The 12,005-nt window shown below is 33.6% G+C and overlaps 1 protein-coding gene across 4 annotated transcripts in view; it reads right to left on the bottom strand.

Moving 5' to 3' along the window:
* Window positions 1-12,005, bottom strand: part of DNAJC13 (DnaJ heat shock protein family (Hsp40) member C13) — a 65,775-nt gene that overhangs the window by 41,408 nt on the left and 12,362 nt on the right. For all 4 annotated transcript variants that reach the window (XR_015797953.1, XM_025173899.2, XM_025173902.2 and 1 more), the window contains 11 exons: window positions 9,321-9,470; window positions 8,600-8,641; window positions 7,260-7,460; window positions 6,619-6,825; window positions 4,722-4,817; window positions 4,372-4,463; window positions 3,468-3,634; window positions 3,292-3,371; window positions 2,957-3,126; window positions 1,784-1,883; window positions 1,050-1,157 (listed from right to left, as the gene is read on the bottom strand). Coding sequence is in view for 3 of the 4 variants with exons in the window: in XM_025173899.2 (XP_025029667.1) it covers window positions 1,050-1,157; window positions 1,784-1,883; window positions 2,957-3,126; window positions 3,292-3,371; window positions 3,468-3,634; window positions 4,372-4,463; window positions 4,722-4,817; window positions 6,619-6,825; window positions 7,260-7,460; window positions 8,600-8,641; window positions 9,321-9,470 (1,413 nt within the window). In the remaining variant the exon portion in view is untranslated. The remainder of the gene's footprint in view (window positions 1-1,049; window positions 1,158-1,783; window positions 1,884-2,956; window positions 3,127-3,291; window positions 3,372-3,467; window positions 3,635-4,371; window positions 4,464-4,721; window positions 4,818-6,618; window positions 6,826-7,259; window positions 7,461-8,599; window positions 8,642-9,320; window positions 9,471-12,005) is intronic.

The following is a 12,005-nucleotide window of genomic DNA, read 5'->3' as shown; positions in this document are numbered from 1 at the left end:
AAAATAAAAATAAAAATAAACCGCTTATTCAAATTGTCTGGAAAAGAAATTACCTCATTTATACTATTAAGTGATCTCCAATCTGCATGTACAAGCCATTCTCTCTGTTGGGCACAATTTATCCTCAAAAAGGGTTAAAATTCAGCCCATATGACATTATGGCTCATTTTCAAAAGTATCCACAAAACAGACTGCAGTGACTTGTCATTTGTTTGCTTTCAACAACTATCCTCACCTATCATATAATCACATTACTAAGTAATATCCCATTAGACATTTGATTTCAATTACACCCCAGAGTTTTGACTTTAAAAACAAATGAGTAAACCTTTCAGATGGGCATTTCAAATGCTGAGCATACACTGTTGGCACTCTCAGAAAACAGCTACTATGGGAAAGCTTATCTAGTCACAAAATGGCTATATTGACAGATATTAATTAGAAAACACCTATTTAGCAGAAGTGAATTTGATGCTTTTTTTTTTCCTGGTGGGAAAGGTGGGAAACTATCAAGCAAAGACTGCAGTCACACATCAATTTACTTATAAGACACTTATACTACTTCAGTCTGGCTCACTCCAAAGCAGTTATGGCTGACAACTTACTAATAAAACAGTTATACAATAAAATTAAGTAAAAATACTTCCCAAAAGTAGAATTCTCGTAGGCACATCTCTTTCAGAACAGCAATTTATGCTAGCTGTTTTTTACTTTGTAATATGCTGGCTTATTATTTTTTAATTCAGATAACATTTAAAAAATAAAGTTTTGCAGGACAAAGAGCTACCCAAGAAAGTGTTTATAATATGCTGGTGCTTATGGGTACCACACAGTTTACTTATAACCTAGTTTTTCAAGATATTTACATAAATAATTGTAACACAATAGAGCCAAAAAATCAGATCCACAGCATCTTGAGTCTTCTAAAAATTATGAGGCAGTAAAACTGAAAATCTTCGCAAATTCCTAAGTTATCTAGTCAAGAGGGCCTCTCTCTCCATCTCTCTAACACAGAATCCTTTAATATTTGAGTGATGTAAAAGACTGACCACATGGGAATTAAATTTCTCCAACAAGTTTTCCAAGAACTTCTTTGAAGAAAGAAGGGATGCCTTGTTTAACTGTTCTTGCCTCAAGTCATAGTCATCATGCATAGGCTATGAATAAAAATATGTCATTAGTATAAAGCTACAATCATGTCAATTGTAATGTAAAAATGATAAAAATAGAAATATATGAAGTCATAGCTTATTATATGAAACAATGAAGGTAGTATTCTACTGGAGATGACGTAGCATCAATCCATCCTACATAGTAATTTTAGTTCAACATCTTTCCATTACAACTAGCACAAGATGTCAATGAGCCTCACAAGCTTAAAAACACTGCCCCAGCTTCCTGAAATTTAAGCCTAATTCCTTTAGTTTCTTTGTTCCTCTCAGCTGCTTTCACAGAGAAAAAGTAAAGTCACATAAGCTCTTGGCTTAATTAAAAAAAAAAAAAAAAGCAAGTAAGTAGATTTTTCTTAACATTGCCCTCTCTCACCCATCTCCCCAAATTCCATCCCATACTGATTTGAAGGTCTGTTAATTTTATACTCATTGTATCTGGAGGAAACTAAGTTGGGGAAAGCTTATTTAAATCATGCATTGGACTGTCCGGATGAAATAACACAACTGTATTCTTCCACTGTAGTTCAGCATTTCCCTAGTAAGTCCCTTCATTTTAAGAATCACTGCCTCTAAACTTGATCACATATATTCTATTATACATAAGTACTTACACACATAAGGGCACAAAGCATATCAATGGAAGCATGGGTTACTCCATCATTGTTCCTTTTAAGAGCCTTTACTACCTTTACACCCAGGCGCTCTCGAAATCTTTCAAAACAATAAGGCAATGTATTACATGTAATACCAAAATTGTGGCAATTATAAATGAGCAGTATTAAAACTAAAAATTAAGACAGTTCCGTTAACTTGAAATGTTTAGTTGAGCTTAATTGAACAGATCTACCAACATAATATTATATTGAAGGCAGATAGATAATAGATCAAAAGAAAAAAAATCATCGTAACAAACACTGCATAACCATTAGCAATTTCAGTTCATACTAGGCTGGAGTTCACAGGCAGTGTAACAAAATTTGGCAACATTGGCAATACAGAATTGTTTTTGTTATCAAATAGGTAATGTAAGTAGAATAAATCAAAATGCTGAGACTTTAGCAGAAGAGATCAACTGTAAACAAGTGCCACTACAGAACTAGCAGAATAACAAAATATGAGCTGCAGTTTTGTTTGCATCTACATCACAGGGGCACCATCATTAGCAACCAGGTTTTCCTGTATTTCCCTTCCAACACTGCTATGGGGACACTGTTAAAACAAGGCAAGTATAAAGCTCTTCTGAATGTCAAAACAATGATCTTGTCCAGATATCTGGCCAAGTTGTATTTTAGAAACTGACTTTAATAAATACATCACAGGGACAAGAAGCTTAATCTAACTGGCTTTCTACATCTAGAATTCCTGTTTCAAAATTGAGTTGGCTTGCTCTAAACCTAATAGCAAAAGAGTGCCCCAGGAAAAGCCACAGAAATGTAACTTCCTAGAAATAGCCTTTTTCCAGGTAGGGTCATCTACTATAGTTAAAGAGGCCATTCCAGCTGGACTATGTAATACTTTCAACAAAAAGTTAAAGTTAATAATCCAAAGGCCAGAATCAACTCTACTGATTCCTGCTTCTTGACAAAGCACTGTATCTGTGACTGAAAGAACAACCCTCTCTACTTTTACTACAGTACAGGCTACTGATATAACACTGAAAGTACATGTCACTGAGATCAATAACTGAACAGTGTAAGAAAGCAAAATTACAACTATCACTTTCCAAACATTATTGTGGAAGACACAGTTTAGTAATAAGTAAAAGATGAGATTCAGGAACTTACTTTGGAAGTTGTGTGAAAGCAAGGAATCCAGCTTTGGAGGCAACTAATCTTCTAACAGCTTGGAACTGGCTTTCAAGTTCTGCAATAGATGCTGTAATGTCACCTTCTTGGGAGAGTAACGCTGTTATAGCATTATTTATTAGCTTCTCTTTGTTTTCTGAAAAGAGACCCTGAAGAAAGAAAGAAAGAAAGAAAGAAAGAAAGAAAGAAAGAAAGAAAGAAAGAAAGAAAGAAAGAAAGAAAGAAAGAAAGAAAGAAAGAAAGAAAGAGTGTTTCACAAATGACAAAAAGGATAACCATGAAAAAAGAGACTGAAGTATTTATTTTCAACTTACATCTTGTGTCACCGCATGCAGAACTCCACTGTATGAAATGTTAGAATTGAACCTAAAAACAGCATCTGCAAAATTGCCATCTGCAACAGAACAAGCAGGAATAAAAAATTCACAACTATGTTTGCTTTCTTGATCTGCAGAAAGACCAAGCACTAAATCTTAAAGAGAACACTTACTTGGAGGTGCTGCCAAAAATCTTAGATGAAGGCTTTCAACTTCCTCATCTACTGGCATACTCAAAAGGCCCCATCGCTGCCCTTTCTCTGTTGGTGTCATTTTCACACAAACATCCCTATTACCAGAAGCTCTTACTCCATCCAGCAAACTGGCTAACAATGAATCCCTAGGAAAATTGTTAAACAATCAATTTTTCCCACAATACAGCTAGTCTTGTCATGAACAGTGAAGAAAAGAGTTGTAGAAAACTAAAAGAGTTTTCCACTGAGTTGTATAAAGTATAAAGGAGGTGACATGTGCAAACATAGAATGCCCCATAATATATCAATTTGACTACACTTGAAACCACATCACTATCTGTGTCATGTCTGTCAGGAAGATGGGGTAAAGAAACACATTTTCCAAAAGGCACAGTGACTGACCAACACACTGACATGTGAGGACTTGATAAATGGTTTAAGACATATCAGGAGACAAATAAATGGCTTGAGGCAGGACAGAAGAGATAATGGACTTTGACCACATTCCATTTCCTCAATGTCTGTATTCATTTGCAGAGATATGCCTTGGGTAAGTTAGGTCCCAAAATGGACTGATTTATTTTCTTTACGTACCGTAGGGTTTATTTTGCATAACTAACAGCTACTCTTTCAGCTATTAACTTGTACTAAAGCTTATTTTCTAGATTACAATTTTAGTTGTCTTTAATTTTTGCAGGATTTTATAATGAAATTTAAAAACTAGTACCTTCCCTTCCCAATATGAAAACATAAGCTATATACTTGAAAAATTATGCTGAACATTACTTAACCTTGAAAGAGAAAATATATAGTTTATGCAAGAATACTACCTAAACTGACAACCCAACAAAGTAATTGATAATTCAGTAATATTTTAAAATACCTCTCAGTTGAAGAATATTTTCGGATTTGTCCCTTGATAAATTCTATGGTAAAAAGTTGTGGATTTTCAGAATCACATACTAGCGCAAATACCTATAAAGAAACAGTTTGTAAATAGAATAGAATTTGTCATACTAAATCTATTACTCTATATATATTTAAATATCAAATTACAAATCCCAACATTTCATAGTCTTTTCTTAAATCTTAATATCATTTATGAACTTACAAATTATTATTTATATTACAGTTTCTAAATGAGGTAAATCCTGAAGTGAAGCTTATTATCAGTTTATGATTTATTAAAATTTGTAATATATTTTTTCCTGATCCAACAGGTTTATTTCTTACCTCTCCTAAGGGTTTTAGTGTTGCAATATTGTATGTAGCTGGGTCACGTTCAACTAAGCATGTTTCTGTAAGAGCTAATATCCTTTTCACTGGTTCCTTGAAAAAGAAAGAGGCAAATTTTACTTAATTTACCATGCAATTAAATAGGAATTACAAACAAGGTTAATTATTAAAATCTGCACACTGCACAGAAATTAAATACTACGCAGTCCTTATATTAGACTTTTAATGTTAATATATATTGAGGTCCATGAACTACATAAACTCATGCAAATGACATGCAGGTTTTTATTTTTCTTCCTTAATCTTCTTGACATATTTTCATGGTAACACAAACCTTAGGTGTGATTTAGGAACTAATTTTTAGATTTACCCAGGAAATGTTCATTTTAGAAAGTAACAAACTGACTTTGACTCAAATATACAGTAGCTAATATTTGGAAAACGAGTTTATCTGGTTCTCTTGATCAACCAAACAGCAAGGCCAAATTAGTACTGCTGATGGGCCTAGTTAAAATGTATATTTAGCAGAAAACTGAATACTTTTTGTACATATCAAGCCTTTAAAACTTATTCTAAAAATAGCTGTTCAATTACAGAAAGTAGCAAACAAAGCAGATATGTTTAATAAATTGATCAAATGATGTCTTTTCAATAAAAAGGATTTTTTACCTCAGTGCTAATTCAGCATTTTGAAAAATCCTGCATTTCTATGCCAGCTTTCACCTCTGTGAAATTGTATCTTTACACTAGCCTTAGCAATTATGTACGTACCTCTTTTCTCATACCAAATGAGACATCACTTACTGCATCACTGCATACTAAATGAGACATATTGGGTAGTACCTAGTATTTTATATATTTATACAATATATAAAATATATTTAACATTTTATTCCTTATTTTAAAAATTGTCAAAAAGAAAAGACAAATTGTTATTACTTATGGGTGCAAGAAATTATACAAACCAATGTAAGTTAGCATTGGAGGGCTTTCTCACTGAAAGCTAGTTCAATGCTATTTCTAGACAGACAAAGAAAGTTCAAGTTTTCAATGTGGAGAAAGCTGAAATGTAACTAAGGCTATAAGCCTTAACACATAACAGTAGGTAACAGTTGCTACCTTGGTATCAAGTATGAAGTATAGTACTTTTAATCAAGTCATTGCTGAATATACGTGAACTGATTCAACTTATGATAGCTTATTCCTATATTTGGATAGGAGAATATATTGCCATCAAAGCTCTTTTTTTAAAATTAAGGATTAGTACTACATGTGTAAAATCCAAGAGGCATTCAGGCCTAGAAAAGGAACTCTTTGTTCGGAAGAGATCTGCGTGCCTAGTCACTTGCCCAGCCCATGACCATATATCCAACAGTACCACACAACTAGCTTCTTTCTCTAGGCATGTAAAAAGATCACAATCCAAAGAGAAACATCTCTGGAAACATTTCACAAAGTTGTAGACTGCTGATACTAGAGCTGTGCAGTGCTTTGGTTTCAAAGGCAAAAAGGACTTTTCGCGTGTGCAGGGGCACAAATGGAAGGGCAATCACATGAAATCAGAAAAAGGTGCTAGGTTTGCATTCCCACTTAGTTAAAAGCACCTTTTTGTCTTTATATCTCCAGTACTGCCCAATCGTAATGTGTAATCTAATTCCTATATTAGCTCATATATATTCCCATCTAATTACTGATGGATCAGTAGCATGGTAAAGTATCTTCTAAATAATTCCATTTATAGCAATTTACATTTACCTTTATAAAAAGCAGGAATTTACAGAGACATACAAATTTGGGCAGGGCAAAAGTGGTAGCAGAAATGAACAAACATATATAAAAAAGAGAACTGTGCCAACTTTCAATATAAGAAATGTATTTAAATTGTAGATCTTACCGAATGCCTTGGAGATATCTTTTGGACCACAAATTCTGCTAAAGATGTAATATATTCATCATTGCTGTATTTCCCAAAACGAAGACTCAAATATTGTTCAAATTCTAAAGGTTCCTTCCGTGTTCTCAAGGAGATGCCAACGTAATTGCCAGCATGTTCTATTGCACTTTTAATAATTTCTTCCCTTTGTTCAGAAGCAAATAAATGCTGCAAATTTCAATTAATTTCTTTATATGAATATACTAAGAATATTTTCAGACCCACAATTTAAGGCTTTATAGTTTTAAACACAATGATGTCTGTAAAACTAAAAAATGAGTAAGTGATGATGAATTAAATAATATTCACTGCCCCATTACCTGATTAACAATACTGAGTTAAAATATTATAAAGTAATCACTAGGAAAATAGTTTATCTAACTGAGGAAATCTTGTTTTCTTTCAAAAATTAAAAAGTATTGCATATAAGACAGTTGTAATATTTTATTAATGGTCAATTATAGTAATTAAGTTCAAAACTGCATCTAGGTAATTATGACACAATAATGTATGCTAAAAGGATCTAATTTTGTTAGAACAATCAAACAAGTATATTCATTGGATTTTAAATTCAGGTAAAGTAGGTCTTTTATAATACTTACCAGTCTACTAAATCCTCCATAAAGTATGCAAAACCCTCCTGGATAATCAGACAGATCAACAAATCCTTCAATATATCTATAGTCATAAGAACAAAGGACTTTATTCGTTGTAGGATTAATTTGGTCAAAGCTTCCCGGGGTCACTTCTAGAATTACAGGTTTTCTTGAATCACTCCAGTGGTGCTTATAACTGTTGTATCTCTATGATAAGAAAGCAGTAGTTAAAAAAAAACATAGTGTAACAATCGTTTTATGTGAAAAAAGTATAAAAATATTCTGTGAATATTGATGGCTTCAGTGGGTTAAATCTAACAAACATGCTGGGGCCTCTTCAAAGAATATATTTTCCTTTAGAGAACAAAACATATGAAAATTAAGAAATATGTTTCATGATGAAGCCAACAAGACTCATCATCTAACTCTATGTAAACGTATGTACATGCTAGAAAAATAGCCTCAACAGTATTTCCAAGACCATGTACAAGCAGTGAAATATTACATGTATAAGGGTCATATGCTATAATGTATATGATTTATATTATTTCTTATACATAAGTACTTTGTATATAGGAAAAAATGTAACAAAACAGATATAAATATAGGTTAATGATATTTCTATTCTGAGTAGTTTAAAGTGATTTTAATGATGTCAAACATGAGGAAGGAACTGAATCTTCATTATTATGTATCATTATGCATTAATTTATAATGAGCGTTATATTTTTTCTCCATAAAGAACAAAACATGAAAAAGAACACAAGTGAAAAAATGGAATGTTCCACAACAAAATGTTTTACACAGTCCTAGAAAAAAAAACCCTCAAAAATGATTCAGTGTATTGAAAACGATCAAAATAAAGTTAGAGCTCTCTTTTGATTAAAAGTTCTGAAATGCAATTTAAAACACACTAAAAGCTATATAATGCTCTCCCTTCCCAGCTGCAACAGTTTTTGGAATATTTTTTCCCTTTGCAGTACAGTACATTTCTAAGGGACATTTGTTCCTCTAGCTCAGTGTTTTTCAAACTTGGCAATTTTAAGATGCGTAGACTTGAACTCCCAGCTGGCTGGGGAATTCTGGGAGTTGAAGTCCACACATCTTAAAGTTGCTAAGTTTGAAAAACACTGCTCTAGCTGATGGCAGAAAGGCCCCTCTTCTGCCATCTCCAGAAAACTAATCTATCCTCAGCATACAGAAAATTTTGCAAGTCAATCTGATTAAAAAAAAGGCTTTCTTGTTTCAAATGTAGTGATCTGTAAAAGCTTCAGCATAAAGGAAATCTAAGCAAGTAATTAATAACTAAGATGTATTTACTTATTCAAAACAAAAAAAATACTTGCCCTTCCTGTGATTTTTCCTTCAGCAAAATCAGTTCTAAATCTCTGAGACAGAAAGGAGAGAAAAATAATCAACAAAAGATGCACAAAGAAATTATATTACATGGGTAAATGCATGCCTTATGTTGTATAACATAAATCATAGTTTATTTTAGCCATGGTTTGTTAGACAAGCCACAGTACCTGGTTCAGGTATAATATTAATGCAAATCATGTTTTGTAAAGCAGAATGGCTGGCTTCATATATCACATTGACTCAAAATCAAACCACCATATTATGGTTTATTGTGATGTGTAAACTCAACTACTGACTTTTAAGAGCTCTCAAACAATTGAGTCAGTATGGTGTAGTGATTAAGCTACTGGACAAGAATGAGGGAGACCCAGGTTCTAGTGCTCCCTCAGCCTCAGAACTCTCTGGGTGACTTTAAAACAGTAATCTCTCTCAGCTCAACCTACCTCACTGGTTTGATTTTCTAAAGAAAGTATGGCTAACACTGTGCTTAGATAAATAAAATAAGCACAACTGTGTGCATCCAAAGGTGCTTTCATTAACAAAATATCATTTTATATTACAAACAACTAGAGAAATGTATGGGAAAGTCAAATAAAATCCAAAAATAATGTTCTGTAGCATGTGCAAGAGATTTGTTATTTTATTTATCGCTATAAATATAGTGCAAAGAAACAAAGAATTTAGTTCTTTAGATCAGTAAATTCCTACCAGTGCTTCTGTAAGAAGTTCTGTTCTGTGTTCTGTAGAAAATTTAAGTGTTTCAGACTTTTTCCCACTCCCTTTACGAAACGTGAGGCTGAATTCTGTTCCTTGTCCTTTTCCAACAGGGCTGATGCTACAAATGTCTCCATAAGGCCACTAAATCAAAAAATCACAATCTGAGACTATTCCATTTTATCACCACAGAATATGAATTCATATATCAACATGTTCTATTTCAAACATTTCCTTAACTCGACAACATAACACATTTTTAATTAACTGTTTCCTATACATTATAAGTCAAATTCTATCTCAGTGTCTTATATATTACCATTACAAGAAGTTACTAGCTTTAAAATTTGACTTGTTAGAAGATGAAAATAGGAGACAATTCTTGCTTCTGAAAATGCCGGTGTGAGTTGCAATTGCAGGCCCATTAGAAGGATGGTGAAGTATTCCAAAATGAGCCATACTGCACTGCATACTCCAGATACCTATGCTGAAATTTCAAACTCCTAGTTAATATTTCCCTAAATTCTCAAGATGCAGAGACAAGCAAAGTACATTTGTATTGCATTTGTTAGTGCTGATATATATAATTGACTATATCTATTTATTAAGAAAGTGACAGCTATGACTCAAGTTCTCAAATAACCAAAACATTTAATTCTAATTTAAAAGTTGCAATCTTTTTTCATTTTTACATATTTAGGCCTTCTAATATCAATCTCTTCAAGTATTTCATATTGGATATTTGTTTGGTACTCACTCATGGTACTCATCACCCCAAATGATTAATTATTATATGTATGACCTACACATTTTAATTACAGTGGTGCTTAAATGTTTGTGAACCCTTTTGAATTTTCAATATTTCTGCATATATATGACCTAAAATGTGATCTGTTCTCCACACAAGTCCTAAAACTAGATAAAGAGAACCCAATTAAATAAATGAGTCAAAAATATTATACTTATTCATTTATTTATTGAGGAAAATGATTCAAAGCTACATATTTGTGTGTGGCAAAAGTATTTGAACCTCTAGGATTACCAGTTCATTTGAAGGGGAAATTAGAATCAGGTGTTTCAGTCAATAGGATGATAATCAGTGTGAATGTGGGAGGTCCTGCCTTATTTAAAGAACAGAATTCTATGGATTCACTATCAAAGTGTCATGACTTGAACAAAGGAGATTTCTGAGGACTTCTGAAAAACAGCTGTTGATGCTCACCAGGCTGGAAAAGGTTACAAAACTCTTTCTAAAGAGTTTGGACTCCACAGTCCACCATCACACAGACTGTGTACAAATGGAGGCGATTCAACACTATTGTTATCCTCCCCAGGTGTGGCCAACCAAGATCACAGCATGTAGTACCCCAGGATAACATCTAAGGAACTAAAAGCCTCTTGTGCATTGGCAAATGTCAGTGTTCATGAGACTACCATCAGGAGAACACTGAACAACAGTGGTGTGCATGGTAGGGCTGCAAGGAGAAAGCCACTACTCGCCAAAAAGAACACTGCTGCCCATCTACAGTTTACTAAAGACCATATGGATAAGCCAGAAGGCTATTGGAAGAATGTTCTGTGGATGGATGAGACTAAAATAGAACTGTTTGGCTTGAATGGAAAGTGTTGTTTGGCAAAAGGCATTCTACCATAAGAATCTTATCCCATCTGTGAAACATGGTGGTAGTAGTATTATGTTTTGGGCTTGTTTTGCTGCCTCTGGACCAGGACAGCTTGTCATCATTGATGGAGCCATGAATTCTGAATTGCACCAGCAAATCCTACAGGAAAATGTCAGGGTATCTGTCTATGAATTGAAGCTTAAGAGAAGGTGGGCCATCCAGCAAGACAAAGACCCAAAACACACAAGTCATATGACCAAAGAATGGTTAAAGCAGAAGAAAGTTAATGTTTTGGAATGTCCAAGTCAAGGTCCTGACCTTAATCCTGTAGAAATGTTGTAGAAGGACCTGAAGCATGCAGTTCACGCAAGGAAGCCCACCAACATCCCTGAGTTGAAGCTATTCTGTAAGGAGGAAAGGGGCTAAAATTCCAAGTCAACGTGCAAGACTGATGAACAGTTATTACATTTAGAAATGTTTAGTTGCAGTTACTGCTGCCCAACGGGCATGGGGCATACCAGTTACTGAAAGCAAAGGTTCACATACTTTTGCCACACTTAAGTATGTAGCTTTGGATCATTTTCTCAATAAATAAATAAAAAAGTACAATGTTTTTCACTCATTTGTTTAACTGAGTTCCCTTCATCTATTTTTATGATTTGTGTGGAGAACAGATCATGTTTTAGGTCATATTTATGCAGAAATATTGGACATTCAGAAGGGTTCACAAACTTTTAAGCACTACTATATATCTACAGCTCTGCCTCCTGCAAAGCAGGGATATTCAGCAATCATGTATAAGACTTAAAATTAAAAATTACACTAATTTATAATCTCCTCATATCAAGTTGCAAATAAACCCTGCAAAGCACGATAAAAACTACAGAAATTAAAGTTAGAAAATATGAACTAGCACTTTAATAGCTGTCAACTATTCTTATCTAGTCCCATAAAACCAACCCAATCTTCTATCTCTTTTAAAGTAATACTATCACTCTTTAATTCCACATTGACAGATATATCAGTATTCCTGCTTAGAGAAAAATGAGCGAAATAG

Source organism: Python bivittatus, unplaced genomic scaffold (genome assembly GCF_059951505.1).
Source record: "Python bivittatus isolate LINGU-HERP-01145 unplaced genomic scaffold, Pbiv_v1 ctg000610_np1212, whole genome shotgun sequence".
NCBI classification, from domain to species: Eukaryota; Metazoa; Chordata; class Lepidosauria; order Squamata; family Pythonidae; genus Python; species Python bivittatus.
This window is presented reverse-complemented; position numbering and strand designations above follow the sequence as displayed.